The 17,630-nt window shown below is 40.6% G+C and overlaps 1 protein-coding gene across 1 annotated transcript in view; it reads left to right on the top strand.

The window, feature by feature from the left end:
• MYH15 (myosin heavy chain 15) overlaps positions 1–17,630 on the top strand; it is a 109,774-nt gene that overhangs the window by 69,312 nt on the left and 22,832 nt on the right. The window contains exons 23-34 of the mRNA XM_073669088.1: positions 1,048–1,303; positions 2,119–2,361; positions 2,503–2,679; positions 3,018–3,163; positions 4,193–4,283; positions 4,580–4,969; positions 5,733–5,859; positions 10,163–10,281; positions 11,313–11,509; positions 12,359–12,708; positions 14,050–14,174; positions 15,826–15,941. Of these exons, the coding sequence (XP_073525189.1) occupies positions 1,048–1,303; positions 2,119–2,361; positions 2,503–2,679; positions 3,018–3,163; positions 4,193–4,283; positions 4,580–4,969; positions 5,733–5,859; positions 10,163–10,281; positions 11,313–11,509; positions 12,359–12,708; positions 14,050–14,174; positions 15,826–15,941 (2,337 nt within the window). The remainder of the gene's footprint in view (positions 1–1,047; positions 1,304–2,118; positions 2,362–2,502; positions 2,680–3,017; positions 3,164–4,192; positions 4,284–4,579; positions 4,970–5,732; positions 5,860–10,162; positions 10,282–11,312; positions 11,510–12,358; positions 12,709–14,049; positions 14,175–15,825; positions 15,942–17,630) is intronic.

The raw sequence follows: 17,630 nt of genomic DNA, 5'->3' as shown, positions 1-17,630 counted from the left end.
GATACATGATTTTTTAACCTAATATAATAAAGACTAACTACATGTTTAAGTATTTTTTTTTTCATATTTTGTAGGCACTTTAAATTTTTGTAGATTTGTGGGGGCCCAGGACTTTTTACAGCTACACAAATTTTCCACTGTTATAGTTCTTATTGTAAAGGCATAAAAATAATCCAATTAGAATCACCAATTTATTTTATTAGTAACATAAATTGTCTTTTACTTTAGAAAAATCTGAACACATTGATGACCAATTTTAGATCAACATCAAAGATCTGTACACAATACTTAAACATTCTGTGTATGGGCTACTACCTGTGTGAGCCTCTCTTCTCCCAATCCTTGTAGTTAGACAGCAGAATTTCCATACACAGTCTGTTTGGACTGTAGGGATCTTTGTTGAGCAACAGTTGAAAGCAGCTTCTAAAGGACCACAAACTGGGCATTGAAACAGCACTACAGGATAATGCAGTAAAAAATGACTACAAAAAGTTTAGTTAATCTTACAAGATTACGACTTTCGTACATTTTATTTTGAAAGATTCAGGGTTTTTTTTAACCTAACATAATAAAGAATAACTAAATGTTTGAGTATTTAATATATTTTGTAGGCACTTTAAATGTGTGGAGATTTGTGGGGATCCATGTCTGGAGAACCTCACCAAATGCTCAGAAGACGTCTGAGAAATAAGCAGCTTGAGAGGCAAGAGTGTATAGCAAATGCCGGAGTCAGTGCACAGAGAAGAGTATGGATTCAATACTCCGCACACTCACTCAGGCAGGAGCTGTGTGCTCCTGCTTCCCAAATTACACACTTCTCAATCATTTTTTGAGCTACTGGTGGGGGTCTCAGGATCCAGAACTCAGCAGGAGCGCCTGCAAAATATATAAAAAATTAAAAAAAACACTTAAATATTTAATCTCTTTAAAAATATTTAATCACTGACAACTCATAGTACAAAATAAATCTTTCTACAAATAACAAAACTACTGAAGCTGTTAGTGTCTACTAAATATGGTAATAAGAAAGTATACTTTATTTGTTAGGGATGCACTGCTTGTTATCCAATGGAACATTCGAGCTTTCATGACAGTTAAAAACTGGCCTTGGATGAAGCTCTTCTTCAAGATTAAACCTTTGTTGAAGTCTGCAGAAACAGAGAAGGAAATGGCAAACATGAAAGAAGAGTTCCTCAAGCTAAAGGAGGCACTGGAGAAATCAGAAGCCAGGAGGAAAGAACTGGAGGAAAAACAAGTCACATTAGTACAGGAGAAGAACGATCTAACACTTCAGTTACAAGCAGTAAGACTAAATAAAATCCTGAACAGAATAAATAATTATAAAACACATTGATGCATCCTGCAACTGTCTTTATTACACATCTATAAAATTAAAGAGCTGCTTTATGGTAGTTATCTCTTTTACAGCTAATTACAATGTAGTTTAAAACAATAGACATTAGATAATATTCACGTTCAATACACACCAGTCATTCACTTATAATAACATATAATCCAAAAACATCACATATTAATGGGCTCTAACTCTCTCATTTTGTAGCTGCACTACCGTTGGAAACAAACTATTCCTAAGTCAGACTTTAAAGGGTTACTACCAAAAAGAATAGGGATTAACTTGCTGATCAGTAGAACTTCTTGTGATCCTGAGATTGAAGGTCTGCAGCCCTGAGAATGGAGATCTCTAGCCCTGTCCTAAAGGGTAAATACTTGACTTCTGCCCCATTCATTGACTTTAGGGTTGTCGAGTGCAGCGCTCATTGTCCCATAGACAATGAATGGAGGTCGAGCATGTGCACCTCATCTCAATTCAGGTCAGGGTTGCATATCTCCGTTCTCGGAGTCCCAAAGTCCCAATCTATATATATACACACAAGCATTTTACTGTTCTGTATCTCTTATACAATGTGATCTACAATACATTTTCCATCCTAAAAATGTTTTCTTTTATCGTTATCTATCATTACATATTAGGGATTTATACCATATCTTAACACCAAATGTCAGAAAGTCAATCATACACCAATAAAAATGAAGTAGCAGTTTAGTACAGAAGCTAACTTGTGCAAGATCATTTGATTTTGAAACCTCTCCCTCTAGGAACAAGACACTCTGGCTGATGCTGAGGAAAGATGTGACCTGTTAATTAAAACTAAGATTCAAATGGAAGCCAAAATTAAGGATCTCACCGAGCGTATAGAAGATGAAGAAGAAATGAATTCTGAACTCACATCTAAGAAAAGAAAACTAGAAGATGAATGTTCAGAACTTAAGAAAGACATTGATGATCTTGAAATAACATTAGCTAAAGCAGAAAAGGAAAAACATGCAACAGAGAATAAGGTAAATGGTGTATTCTGTTTTTTTGGTAGCGCATGAGATCTGAATGAAAATGCAATAAAGGTCATATTGGTAACAATGTAATGTGTGTGCAATAACAGGTTCTTATGGCAAGCATGTTTTTTTTTTCCAATTCATTTCCAGGTCAAAAACTTAACAGAAGAAATGGCAACTTTGGATGATACTATTGCCAAGTTAACGAAGGAGAAAAAAGCTTTACAAGAGGCACATCAGCAAACTCTGGATGATCTTCAAGCAGAAGAAGACAAAGTCAACAGTCTGACCAAACTCAAAACAAAGCTGGAACAGCAAGTAGATGATGTAAGATCGGATTTTTTTTTACTTTTTGTCTATAGATATTTTAATACACAATGTACAAGCAGAAACATGTAATAACAAGTGTATATACAGTTCAATTACCATCACTGGAAAAATAAATGAGACAAATTTGATCATTTTGGCAGTTTTGTTGTGGTTTTATATGAAATACTGTTAGAGAGCTATTTGTTATGAAGCTGTTACTTACAGCCATATAAAATATATAGAGTAAGTGAAATGAACAGTAGACCCAATACACAATGAAGCCTTAGTAAGGCTAAGGATTTGCAAGAAAAGATATTTACATTAAAAAAATCACAGTTTTTTTTCTTTCTTTGTAGCTTGAGGGTTCCTTAGAACAGGAGAAGAAAGTAAGAATGGATCTCGAAAGAGCTAAACGCAAGCTGGAGGGAGATTTAAAGCTGACACAAGAGAGTCTTATGGATGCCGAAAATGATAAGCAGCAGATGGAGGAGAAACTAAAAAAGTAAGCTTAAGAATCCATAAGAGGCCAACTAAATGAAAGTCCCATTAGAAAACCTTCTCAATTAGGCAGATTCACTCCTTCATTATTAAAAAAATAGTGCTAATGCCAGTCATAAAGTGTGCAGATGGCAGACATCCTGTAGAAACATTTATGTGTTTACCTGAATTTGCCATTTTGCTAACTGTAGGAAATTCTATGGGCCTGATTCATGAAGGTGTTTATGCCAGATCTTTGTCGTAAAACACCTTAAAATATCAACTCGGAGTTACGCAAAAATGTAACGACTTTTGGTACTTTTATGTAGTCCCAACCAGCTTCGCCAAAGTGCTGCCGGATGAGGCTCGGGCAAAGGCTGCCCGGCACATCCATCAAAAGTTACACCACTTTATGGCATAACTTACGTCAGAAATGTACTCTAGTCCCTGGCTGGAGTAACTTTTCTGGCGCAGGTGAACAGAGGTTATATGATACACTTAATTCACTAAGTGGCCCTCACCTCATCTCACTCCAGTGCTCCCTTTATTAAGGCTGGTATGCACAATGCCAATCTTAATGATTCTGCCCTATATGTTTACTTTTCTATGTCGTAAAGAGGTTTTCTAGGATTTATAAACATGTAGCCAAGAGCAGGGAATTTCACATTAAAAGAAGAAAACAATTATACTCAAATCTTCAATCCCCCGCCACTCCAGCACCAGTGGTCCCTGGCCGTCTCTGGATACTTACTGCAACAATCTAAAGCTGTACATCATTTATGTGACTGCTGCAGCCAATCACTGGCCTCAGCGCTAATGTCAGCATGTATTCAGGAAATTAGCATATATTAGCAGGAACAACTGCAGTGCAGGTGGTGTATTGGTGGGGAATTGAAAAAGTGAGTATCATTTCTTTTAATTTTACCCATTCTTTGCTCTTGGCTACATTTCTATAAATCCTGCAAATTTTTTTTTCAAGGTAATTCTCCTGTTGTTATAGCTATGTGTTTTGTTTTGTTTTTTTTTTATAATTTTTGTCTGCTGGCTTTAATAGGAAGGAATTTGAAATCAATCAGATGTCTTCTAAAATTGAAGATGAACTGGCCATTATAACCCAGCTTCAGAAGAAAATAAAGGAACTTCAGGTAAGTAAATTACTATTAATTACAAGTAGTTGCATAAATGGCCAGGGTAATCCACTGCTGAGTAATATAAGCATACATTTGTGTGTTTGCATATTATAATGCCATTGGTTGTCTAGATGACTAATGCCATGCAAGCAAAATTCAATTTGATTTATTTTTAATCTATAGACAAATGTATGAACAGTATGAAAGAAGTAATATGAAAACTTGTTATGCATATTAGCAAATATGAAGCTGATAAGCAAAATGCTGTAGACTAAAAGAAAATGGAATTCAAGTGATATTTGACATTTCAGGCTCGAATAGAAGAGCTAGAAGAGGAACTGGAAGCTGAACGGGCAGCACGTGCAAAGGTAGAAAAGCAGAGGTCAGATCTCACAAGGGAGTTGGAAGAATTAAGTGAAAGACTAGAAGAGGCCGGTGGAGCAACATCTGCCCAGTTGGAAATGAACAAGAAACGAGAAGCAGAGTACCTGAAACTACGCCGAGATCTAGAAGAAGTCACTTTGCATCATGAAGCTACTTCGGCAGCTCTAAGAAAAAAACATGCAGACGCCGTCTCAGAACTAGGAGAGCAAATTGACAATCTTCAAAGAGTGAAGCAAAAGCTGGAGAAGGAAAAGAGCGAGCTCAGGATGGAGTCGGATGATCTGTCTTCAAACATGGAACAACTAGTCAAATCTAAGGTGCGTTTTAGAAACTATATCATTATTTTACCTTTTAAAAAATGTAAAATTTTTGTAAAAAATTTAATTTACATAAAACAGAAAACTTTCATTTTTTATAGTATGATAAATAAAACATAAACTTAATTATTAGTTTAGCAGATACCAAGTACTAGACTAATTTAAATACTATAGAAGCAGAGTGTTGTCCGCAAATTGCCGGCAATATTAGGGTATGTGCACACAATGTCTTTTAGATGCCAGAATACCCGTTGAGTTTTTCAAGCAGAAAACACTTCAGTAAAATACCAGCGGTGTCTTTTTTGGTTATTTCTGTGGCGGTTTTGCCGCCCATTACTTTTTGTTTTTACCTTATATATAGAGCCAAACCACCTGAAGAATGGTCAGTACACTTCCTTTAGCTGCTTTGTAGGTTTGGAAGCATAAAGTGGTTAAAAGAAGTTAAAAAAAAATGAACAAATGCACGGCAACTTACTTTTACAGTGCTATCCATTTGTTCATTCTTATTAGAGTTTTTTCTTGTTAGTGCTTTTTCAGGTGAGTTCCAGGCAGAAAGTGCCTGAAAAAGTACGAATACCCTTAATGTGGTCCTCAGGATAAAATCTGTCAGATCAAGTCCATTAGATTCATTATGACCCAAATGTGTTACTTTTAAAGATGTAAACCAATTGTTTCTGTAAAAATTATCTGTATTCTAATAAAGTGCATGTCTATAGCGAACTGAGTGTAACTGTCTCAATACAATGCTTGTACTATGTTCTAGGGTATATCTGAAAAACTGTGCCGCACTTATGAAGACCAGCTTAATGAAGCAAAAGCTAAGTTGGATGAAATGACTCGTCAATTAAATGATCTCACCACTCACAGAGGAAAACTTCAAGCTGAAAATGGTGCCCATGACTTTTTGTACCATTAACATTAATAAAAATAGCAGAAGGTTATGCAGGTGCTTCTCACAAAATTAGAATATCATCAAAAAGTTCATTTATTTCAGTTCTTCAATACAAAAAGTGAAACTCATATATTATATAGAGTCATTACAAACAGAGTGATCTATTTCAAGTGTTTATTTCTGTTAATGTTGATGATTATGGCTTACAGCAAATGAAAACGAAAAGTCATTATCTCATTAAATTAGAATAATTAACAAAAAACACCTGCAAAGGCTTCCTAAGTATTTAAAAAGGTCCCTTAGTTTGTTTCAGTAGGCTCCACAATCATGGGGAAGACTGCTGACTTGACAGATGTCCAGAAGGCAGTCATTGACACACTCCACAAGGAGGGTAAGCAACAAAAGGTAATTGCTAAAGAAGCTGGCTGTTCACAGAATGCTGTATCCAAGCATATTAATGGAAAGTTGAGTGGAAGGAAAAAGTGTGGTAGAAAAAGGTGCACGAGCAACCGGGATAACCGCAGCCTTGAAAGGATTGTTAAGAAAAGGCCATTCAAAAATTTGGGGGAGATTCACAAGGAGTGGACTGCTGCTGGAGTCATTGCTTCAAGAGCCACCACACACAGACGTATCCAGGACATGGGCTACAAGTGTTGCATTCCTTGTGTCAAGCCACTCATGACCAATAGACAACGCCGGAAGCGTCTTCGCTGGGCCAAGGAAAAAAAGACCTGGACTGTTGCTCAGTGGTCCAAGGTATTGTTTTCAGATGAAAGTAAATTTAGCATTTCATTTGGAAATCAAGGTCCCAGACTCTAGAGGAAGAGTGGAGACACTGGAGAGGTGTAACATACCTGGCGGCGTCCTTGCATAGTGGTCCATCTCCCACTGTGCAAGAGCGCGCAATTGATCTCCAGTCCAGTCTGCTAGCCTGGCTTCCCTCCATGTTGTCTGCTTGCCTCTGTTTCTGCTGCTTAAGGGCGGCGCCCGATCACTTCCTGCTTCTTGTAGCTGCTGCAGGCACACCCCTTGTGCGTCCTCAGCCTATTGCTGTCTGTCACCTGGTATTTAACCCAGCTCCTCCCTGGAATCCATGCCTGAGCATTTTGTTCTGTCAGTTGGCTTCCTGTCACTGATGTGCCAGGTCCTGTCTATGCTTCCTGCCTTGCGGTATCAGTTCCCGTGTCTGAACTGTGTCCTGTCTGAACTATCTTCTAGCCTGTTGTCTTCTGCCTATCCTGGAGGCTGTATTTCCAGGCCAGTGTGAACTCGTTCCTAGCCTGTTCTTTCCGCCTTCTAGGGGCCGCATACCTAGAACTGCTCCTGTATCTTGCTGCTGTGTCTGTTCTTGTCTGAATACTCTCCTAGCCTGTTACCTGTTTTTCTCTATGTCCGTACCTTCCCTTTTCCTGCTCTATCTGATCCCGTACCTAACTCCTACTCGTTGTCCCTGTACTCCCGTTTGTGAGTTTAGAGTCCACTCGCTACTTCATTGCAAGTATCCTGTGTGTACCTGGTTCTGCCTTTCCCTTCCAGTCTGTTCCGTGTGAACAGAGCCCTGTCCCCTCTGCTCTGCCTTGCTCACCGCTCCGGCAGTTCTAGCCTGCTCTACCTTGCTCACCGCTCCGGCGGTTCTAGCCTGGGCTGCTTTACTCACCGCTCTTGCGTTTTCCGCTCTGCTCTGCCTTGCTCACCGCTCTTGCGGTTTCCGCTCTGCTCTGACCCTTTGCTCGCTACTCTGGCAGTCTCGCTCTGCTCTGACCCTTTGCTCGCTGCTCCGGCAGTCTCGCTCTGCTCTGACACTTTGCTCGCTGCTCCGGCAGTCTCGCTCTGCTCTGACCCTTTGCTCGCTGCTCCGGCAGTCTCGCTCTGCTCTGACCCTTTGCTCGCTGCTCCGGCAGTCTCGCTCTGCTCTGACCCTTTGCTCGCTGCTCCGGCAGTCTCGCTCTGCTCTGACCCTTTGCTCGCTGCTCCGGCAGTCTCGCTCTGCTCTGACCCTTTGCTCGCTGCTCCGGCAGTCTCTCTCTGCTCTGACCCTTTGCTCGCTGCTCCGGCAGTCTCTCTGCTCTGACCCTTTGCTCGCTGCTCCGGCAGTCTCGCTCTGCTCTGACCCTTTGCTCGCTGCTCCGGCAGTCTCGCTCTGCTCTGACCCTTTGCTCGCTGCTCCGGCAGTCTCGCTCTGCTCTGACCCTTTGCTCGCTGCTCCGGCAGTCTTGCTCTGCTCAGACCCTTAGCTCGCTGCTTCGGCAGTCTCGTCCTGCTTCTCTCTCGCTCACCGCTCCAGGCGGCCTTGTCCTGTCCTTCTCTCGCTCACCGCTCCAGGCGGTCTCGTCTTGTCCTGCTCTTGCTCGCCACTCTGGGCGGCCTCACTCTGCTGTTTGTCCACCGCATCTGCGGTTCTGTTCCTGAGTCCCAGTCTGTACTGGGTCCTAGCCACTCGGTGCTCCAACCTGTCGTACCTGCCAGTACCTCCCTGCCTGCATACCAGTCGTGCTTACCAGCATCCGCCAGTCTGCATACCAGCCGTGTCTGCCTATACCCAGCAGTCTGTGTGCCAGTCTAACCTGCCTGTTCCTGTATTCCCCTTTGTGGGTCAACAGCCGTGTCCGGGGTCTGTCCTAGAGTAGCACCTGGTCCCTCTGCTCGGTTCCTCCTTGGTGCACTGGCGTCGTATGCCGTTGTGCGACCCTGGTCGGATCGGGTGGATACTTAGTTACGCCCCTCCAGGCATTCACGGTCCAGTGGAATCACTACATATACACGCACACGCCACTAAGCCCGGGCGTGTGCATTACAAGAGGCATACAATCCAAGCTGCTTGAGGTCTAGTGTGAAGTTTCCACAATCAGTGATAGTTTGGGGAACCATGTCATCTGCTGGTGTAGGTCCACTGTGTTTTATCAAGACCAAAGTCAGCACAGCTGTCTACCAGGAAATTTTAGCGCACTTCATGCTTCTCTCTGCCGACAAGCTTTTTGGAGATGGAAATCTCATTCTCCAGCAGGACTTGGCACCTGTCCACACTGCCAAAAGTACCAATACCTGGTTTAAAAACAACAGTATCACTGTGCTTGATTGGCCAGCAAACTCGCCTGACCTTTACCCCATAGAGAATCTATGGGGTATTGTCAAGAGGAAGATGAGAGACACCAGACCCAACAATGCAGACGAGCTGAAGGCTGCTATCAAAGCAACCTGGGCTTCCATAACACCTCAGCAGTGCCACAGGCTGATCGCCTCCATGCTACGCCGCATTGATGCAGTAATTGATGCACAAGGAGCCCGACCAAGTATTGAGTGCATTTACTGAACAGACATTTCAGTACTGAACATACATTTCGGATTTTAAAAACATTTTTCAAGCTGTTGTTATAAAGTATTCTAATTTACTGAGATAATGACATTTGTGTTTTCATTAGCTGTAAGCCATAATCATCAACATTAACAGAAATAAACACTTGAAATAGATCACTGTTTGTAATGACTCTATATAATATATGGGTTTCACTTTTTATATTGAAGAACTGAAATAAATTTACTTTTTGATGATATTCTAATTTTGTTAGAAGCACCTATAGGTAGTATAAAGCTATTGCCATACAGTTTGTATATAAATGAACCAATATCCTTCCAGAGTTACTGTGTCATTTTGTAAGTAGGGAGAATAATACTGTGTTGTAAGGAATGCATAACATTTTCCATAAAAGTTCAACTTGTCTCTTCAGAGAGGAAGAGAACTAGCACTCTAGTGCCACCTATAGGAAGTAGCAATCCTAAAAGTCAATATTGACTCTTCAAGGAACCTTATCACATGACTTAGGATAATAGCCAAAACTAAAATCTCAATTTTCAGACACTGTGTTTTGGGGTACTGCCCCTCATCAGTGTAAAGTGTGAGATATGGTTTGACTGAGTGAGAGGCGTCTGACTGGTATCCAAGGGGTAACGTTTCTCCTTGCGGAGAGTGACTTGTTAAGCATGTAAAGGTGAGGAGACTTTTAATCCACAATGCTCATTTGAGAAATATGCAAATTGTCTCTTCAGAGAGGAAGAGAACTAGAACTCTAGTGGCTTAAAAGTCTCCTCAGCTTGACATGCTTAACATGTCACTCTCTGCAAGGAGAAACATTACCCCTTGGATATCCATAAAAGTTCATAAGATGTTCTCTACCTATATTCGAGATAGAAAAAGATTAGATGCAGAAATAAAACTTTGCATGCAAAGTACTACTGCAAATGGCACTAGAACACAATTTGATTGCTGACATTTAATATATTTGTCTCATAAATGTTAAATACAGGGGAATTTTCTCGACTTCTTGAAGAGAAGGAATCTTTAATAAGTCAGCTATCCCGAGGAAAATCTTCATTTACTCAGCAGATAGAAGAGCTTAAAAAACAACTTGAAGAAGAAACAAAGGTAATGTAGTTTTGTACTGCAATACTTCAGCTAAAAGATAACCTCTACATGGTTTACATCACACACCTTTCTTTTACTACCTGTAGACATCAATGGAATTGTGGCGCTACTGTCAGGCAATACTGTTGACACTTGGGGCTTTGTGAAAATGCCGCTTACTATTTTACAGCTGTAGGCATCTTCATGAAATCTTGCATCAAAGTGTAAATGAAAAAAAACAAAGAAGAAAACTTCAATTTTGTGTCTATTTGTCTGATCCAACCAGAAACAGAGACCCACAACACTTAAAGTGAACCTGTCATGTTGAAAATCATTGGTAGTTATGGAGCAGGTGGCGCTGATCAGATTGATATACATTTTTGTGTGTTTCAGTAAAATTTGTATTATATCCATTGAAATTCCTGGTGTTTGTATGTATATGGGTCCAGTGAGTGGTCCTGCTCAGTGATTGATGGTCTCCCCTATATGCCTATGCATGAAGACATAGCCTTCAATCACTGAGCAGGGCCACTAAATGGACTCATGTATACAAACAACAAGTTATACTGAATCTTTTCCATCAAACCAATATATAATTCTGCTCAGCTTCTTCTTCTCTATATCATGATATCCATAGATTCAGACGACATGTACAACGTGACAGGTTCCCTTTAAAAATACAAGTTTGTAATGTCCAGACTTCATACATGCCACTTATTCTGACGTCTACATGCACAGATCATAACATACCCATTGACTCACAGAATAGATAAATGTTCTGCCCAGAGGTGATTACTTACTTAACTGCACATGTTCTTGCTCTTTAATTTTAATTAAAAACACACCCATGCCGAAATGTGACAATGGAGAAGCATGTAAAAAATTTCCCTGGGGAAAGTGCCATGGCAGCCATGTAGTGGTAGGTTGCTGTCTCGTCCGGCTGTCATATGCAGTTTCTTCTCCCAGCATTGGCCTTATAGTCTATCTAAGGCAAACATTTCAACTCATGAAATTTTCTATTCATACTGTAATACATTCATTATATTCATCAGGCCAAAAATGCACTGGCTCATGCTCTTCAGTCGTCCAGACATGATTGCGATCTTCTCCGTGAACAATTTGATGAAGAACAAGAGGCTAAAGCCGAGCTCCAGAGAAATCTCTCCAAATGCAATGCCGAGGTGGCTTTATGGAGGAATAAATATGAAACAGACGCCATTCAAAGGACAGAAGAGCTGGAAGAGGCAAAGTAAGTGTAATGCTATGCCAACGTCCTTGCGTGTTCCCTTTCCCCCCTCCCGGCAAGGATACCGACATACTCACTACCCACGGTACCTGAACCCTGAATCCACACCCATGGTACCTGAACCCTGAAGTCACACTGATGATACCAGAACTTGAAGCCGCACCAGTGGTACTTGAACCTCCACCCGTGTCTGTCCTGGTTAGCGTTCCAGAGTCTGTAGTGTTAGAGCCTATTCCAGTATCCGAATCCTGTCCTGCTAGGACTGCAAGTTTGTGCCCGTCCTACCCGGTGACCCAGAACCCGTGCTGTGTGAACAGTGTCTGAATTATGTCCTGCCAGCGACTCCGAGCCCATTTTCATGTCTGCGATCCTGGGGTCAGCAGCTGCAGTACTGGGGACCGCCAAGGAGTGGTACATGGCCGCTACCTGCATCTCAAGTCTAACTCCACCATCAAGAGCACTAGCGAACACCAGGTAGCCGCTTAGCTACGCCCGTCCTAGGCTAGCCCGGCCCCATGGCACAGTGCGTCCACGAACCACTTGCGCGTAATAGTAAGATGCCTACATACTATGCATCACTGGTTAATTGCAATTAGTAATATGCATTAGCCCCTGTTTACATCTGTTTTGTTCATTTTGCCTCTCTTTAATGGGAAAAATTGTGCTGCACTTTTTAGAAATGATTAAGGTCTGTTGGGCGCAGTCAGTGTCCATCATGCAACAGATCTGGTATTATGTGGAGATTTACATAGATGTAAACAGAGCCATAACTGTAAAGGCCATAGCATAAGAAAGCAATATTTATCATTTATATGTGTACGTTTATGTGATTGCTTTTACATTTTTTCATAGAAAAAAACTAGCTACACGGCTCCAGGAGGCTGAAGAGGCCGTTGAAGCTGCTAATGCTAAGTGTGCTTCTCTGGAGAAGACCAAGCATCGCCTGCAGAGTGAGCTGGAGGACATGATGATTGATCTGGAGAGGTCTAACGCTGCTGCTGCGGCCATGGACAAGAAGCAGCGCAATTTTGATAAAATTATATCTGACTGGAAACAGAAGTATGAGGAGGCCCAGGCTGAGCTTGAAGGCTCACAGAAGGAGGCCCGCAGCTTGAGCACTGAACTGTTTAAGCTAAAGAATGCCTATGAGGAAGTGCTGGATATCTTAGAAACCGTAAAGAGGGAAAATAAGAATCTGCAAGGTTTGTGATTTACATCAAAAAATATATAATGTTTAAAATGTTCCTCCATAGTAGTGGAATTACCAAACCATGGTGTCACTAGAGCAGTCTGGGAAGCTAGTGGTCACTGTAGATGATTGCAGAGAGGACCGGGAACTGGTTGATCTGTTTCTGACATAGAGTCGAAATAGCACTAAGAACTTTATCTATACATTCGCCATGTTGTATAACATTTTTATGGAAAATCAGAGGATCGCTTTCACACGACCACATTTTCTGTCCGAGTACTGCCTGTAAAAAATCGGACAAATATTATTCAGTGGGGCGGTGCAGATGATTTTTTTTTTTTTACTGACCGAATCTGTATGTGAAGAAAAAAATCACAGCATGCACTAGCTTCATCCGTGTACCAGATGAGACTCACCCTTTCAAGTCTATGGGTGCGCAAAAAAAAAATCGGATGCCATACAGAGTCACAGTACAGCATCCGTTTTTTACTGATACATTGCAATTCCTGAACATAGGAAACTGTAAATAGTCTTGTAATTATTAATAGTTGCGTAAAAAAAATGATTGTATGCGGATTGCACACAGATTGCAGTTTTCTGGATGAAATGCTGATGATTTTTTTTATACAGTTGTGTGAATCTTAATGTGATATCTACCTATTGTGAGCTAATAATTATCTACACAGATTTCCCATACAGCTTGTAAAAAAAGTTCTTCTCAATTTAGACTGTTCAAATAGTTATAAATACAACTATAAAATATACATTTAGCAAAAAAGCTTATTCAAGCTCTCTAGTTTATGGAAAAAATGCAATAAAACCTGTGATTTTTATCATTTAATCCTCTGCTCTTTAATGTTTGGTCCAGTGGGCGGTCCTATCAGTGACTGACAGCTATCTCTGTATGCACACTTATATAAAGATAGCTGTCAGTCACTGATAGGACCGCCTACCGGACCGAAAATCCCAGATGTTTAAATGATGGAAACACAGGTTATACAGAATCTTTTCTCACAAAACTATACATCAAACTACTCAGCACTCCCTGCTCTGTGCCGTAAGATTGGACTGCAATTTCATGGTGAGAGGTCCCCTTTAAATAATAAAAAAAACTACATGTTTGTTATCGTACTTACCTGAAGAATCATATTGGCAAGTCATTTTTATGACAAAATGAACACTGATGTTTTATGGCCATTTCACGGCACTTGATATATACATATCAACAGAAAAATAAAAAAAAGTTGCTTCTTAGGCCATGCTGGGAAGGAGTAAACTGCCAGAGCTGGAAATGTCTCTCTATTACATTAAATGTTAATGTCTAGACAGTAACCTATAGATATTTGATTTTCAGAGGAGATTTCTGATTTGACTGACCAAGTCAGTGAGGGCAATAAGAGTTTGCATGAAGTAGAGAAAGTGAAGAAACAAGTAGAACAGGAGAAGTCAGAGGTTCAGGTGGCCTTGGAGGAAGCTGAGGTGAGGACAAGCTATACTATATACATCCATGTAACTGTTATACACTTTGTGCCATATGAAAAAATGATTGGTTGTCGGAATGATGCTATGGCTCTCTGGTACCATGAAGGAATGATTTGTACTGTGTGGTATACTGAGCTTCTAACCCAATGGCTGTACAGCCTGAGAGTTTTTGCTTATATGTTTCTGGCCTCTAATGGTCTGTGCTGGATTAAATTAGTATAATTTGATGTTCTTACCTTTTCAGATCCAGTGCTGCCTCTGTGCCGCCGCTACAGTCTCTGTTTACTTGCTGCAGTGGTGAAATCACAACAAGCACACATCACTGCTGCAGCCAATCATTGAGCTTAGCACAGAACTCCACAACAGTCTGGCTATGTGCCCATGATGCAGAAATGAAGCGGAAAAACGCGCGCAGCATTTGACACATATTTTTTGCGCGTATTGGACATGCGGAATTGCCTTGCGTTTTTTAATGCATTGAGAAGGCAATTCCGCATGCGTAAATGCACAAATAATGGACATGCTGTGGATTTTTCCGCACATCAAAAACGCTGCGAAAATTCCGCAGCATGGGCATTGAAATTGCGGAAAGTCATTGGGGACCATGGGGCACGGATTACCAAGCGTTTTACAAGCTTATACGGTGCGCAAATTAAGCAGCAAAAACACTTGAAAAACGCATCGTGGGCACGCAGCCTCTGAGATACTTATGTGGCACCAGTGGAAAATGAATTGCCCATCCCTGACACGTTGGTGAAAAATGCAGTTTTTTTTTATGTATTTAAGTTTGGCCAAACACTATGACCCCCGATTCATCGGGACTGGTGTTTTGCATATAAGTCCTGATGAAGAGTACACTGGAGTGAGATGTGCTAAATTCATAAAAGAGGTACTTAAAAGGAATTTGTCAGCAGGATTAACCCCACCCTCCAAACTATTTAAATGTGCATGTAGTACCTTCAAAACAATTCCAGCAATACCTTTACATGGTCAGTCCGTGCCTCAGTTACTAACAAATCAGCTTTTGAATTGATATATAAATGTGGCTGAAGAGCTATTGTGATCTGAAGCCTCTGTCACTCCAGCTCTATTCCCTGCCCAGCACTGCCTCCTCCTGTTTGTTTGAAAGGCACAATATTGCATAACTTCAGGCAAAGGAGCCATCAGTCAAGCAGGGCGGGTAATAGAGCTGGAATGACAGAGGCTCTCATACATCTACATACATTCATACATCTTCAGCCTCATTTACATATCAGTTCAAACTCTGATTTCACAGTAACAGAGGAATGGACTGGCCATGTAGAGGTATAGCTGGAATTGTCTTTGAAGGTGATACAAGCACATATAAATTGTTTGGGGATTGAAATCCAGCTGACAAATTCCCTTTCATGAATTTCACACATCTTTCAGCTGACGTGTGCCATTTTTGTAGTGTAAATTATGCCCCCGCCTGGCTAAGCTCCGCTCACTTTTTCAGAAAGATACTGAGACTGGTATAAACATGGCACATTTTTTGTACTTCCATTATTTGTGCAAAAAAAAAAATTACATTTTAAACAGATTTTTGACAACAATTATTGGATGACTTATATTTTTCTGTATAAGCATACAAAAAAGTTTATACATGATTTTTCCCCATTCTTTAAAGGGCGCTCTTGAACATGAAGAAAGCAAAACCCTCAGGTTCCAGCTAGAATTATCTCAAATAAAAGCAGACTTTGAAAGAAAGCTGTCAGAAAAAGATGAAGAGACGGAAAATATAAGGTATAATCTGCAAACGTGGCCACTGTACTGTGATTCTTGTGTGCAGACAAACAATAACTAGGGAAGCTCCTTTATAATTAATCTTAATCAGCAGTTCCGTATTGTGAGACCACCAGTCTCATGTATGGAGTCTAGTGCAGGCAGGTCCTTGGGGTATTGCTGGCTGGTCTGAATACTGCTTTTATTTTCAGACCTGCATTTAAAATTTTAAGTTTCTACAACCAATACCTGTAGTCATTTTCATACATGAGCCCCCATCTGTCACTGATTTATATGTCAATGGATTCTCGCTTTACAGTATTCATGTAAATTCTCTCCTCACTGGACCAAATTTCACTTCAAAAAAGATTATTATCTGGTCCTGTCTTATTTTAAGCAAACAACCTTCATAGTAGAAATTTTGATGAACGATGAACTTTGAAGTTTGCTTATGGTAAATAGTCAGTTTTACAGAGAATCTGTCATTCAGCAGGTATATTTAGGAGGAGCTGGCATCTCTCATGACATGTCTTATTTTAGTAAACACATGGATTCGCCATATTTTTCTTACAACACTGGGTGGAATTTGCTTAATGTGCCAATCTTAAGCTTAAAGGGAATCTGTCACCAGGTTTTTGGCATTTAATCTAAGAGCAGCATAATGTAGGCAGAGAGACCCTGATTCCAGTGATGTGTTACTTGGCTGCTTGGTATTGTTTCAATCAAATCACTGTTTTATCACTAGAGCACTAGTAAACCTGCTGTGAGGTGGTCAAGCATATTCATGAGCTCTGCATAACCCCACCCCACCGCAGCTTTCTGCCTATGAACAGTGTACACAGAAAGCTGTTAATCAGTGGTGTGGGGGTGGGGTTATACAAAGCTCAGCATTCAGAGAACTGCTAGATTTGCAACAGATAAAACAGAGATTTCATCAAAACTGCAGCAAGCAGCCCAGACAGTGATATATTGCTGGAATCAGTGTCTCTGCCTCTACATCATGCTGCTCTCAGATGGGCTACCAAAACCTGCTGAAAGATTCCATTTTTAGTGTGCTGAAGTGTAATTTATTGCTTCTCAATAAATGTTGGCACATCTACTAGCACCACAAAATATTTGCTGCAATTGCGTGTACTAGTGATGGGAAATCTGCCTGTCCTTGTTAGGCCTGTCCCTCTGCAGCTAATCTCCTTTATCAAAAGTGGTGAGATGTGTGAAAAATAGCAAATTATTGTGCAAATATGCTATGCACCATCATTAGCAAATTGTCACCATAAAAGTAGCATAAGGTCCTTGATGATTTCCCTCTCTGTGCTATGCTATTCCTCTGTAATTCTGCTTAAATATTTATGAATAAACTGACAAGTGGGTGTTACCATTCTCCTTATCAAAGGGGTGTGTCCCTCACAGATTGACGTCAGCACTGATTGGACAATGTCAGGGTTTGTAGGGACATGCCCCCAGCTGGTAATACCCAGATGTCAATTTATTCAGGCATTTCTAGAAGGAATAACACAAGATAGCGTTCTAAGAAAAGATGCTCCGAAATGTGTATTTTATGGGGCATTCAATTATTCATTAAAACAGACTGTTTAATGGATACATTTTTTAAGTTGATTCGGCACAATAAAAAAGTGAAGTATGCTATGATTTTCCAAACCTACTTTACAGCTATACAAACATAAACCAGCCAGAGAGAAGCTAAAAGAC

The sequence above is a fragment of the Phyllobates terribilis genome, unplaced genomic scaffold (genome assembly GCF_046119375.1).
Source record: "Phyllobates terribilis strain yellow unplaced genomic scaffold, ASM4611937v1 Scaffold_2__4_contigs__length_985480577, whole genome shotgun sequence".
In the NCBI taxonomy this organism is placed as follows: Eukaryota; Metazoa; Chordata; class Amphibia; order Anura; family Dendrobatidae; genus Phyllobates; species Phyllobates terribilis.
This window is presented reverse-complemented; position numbering and strand designations above follow the sequence as displayed.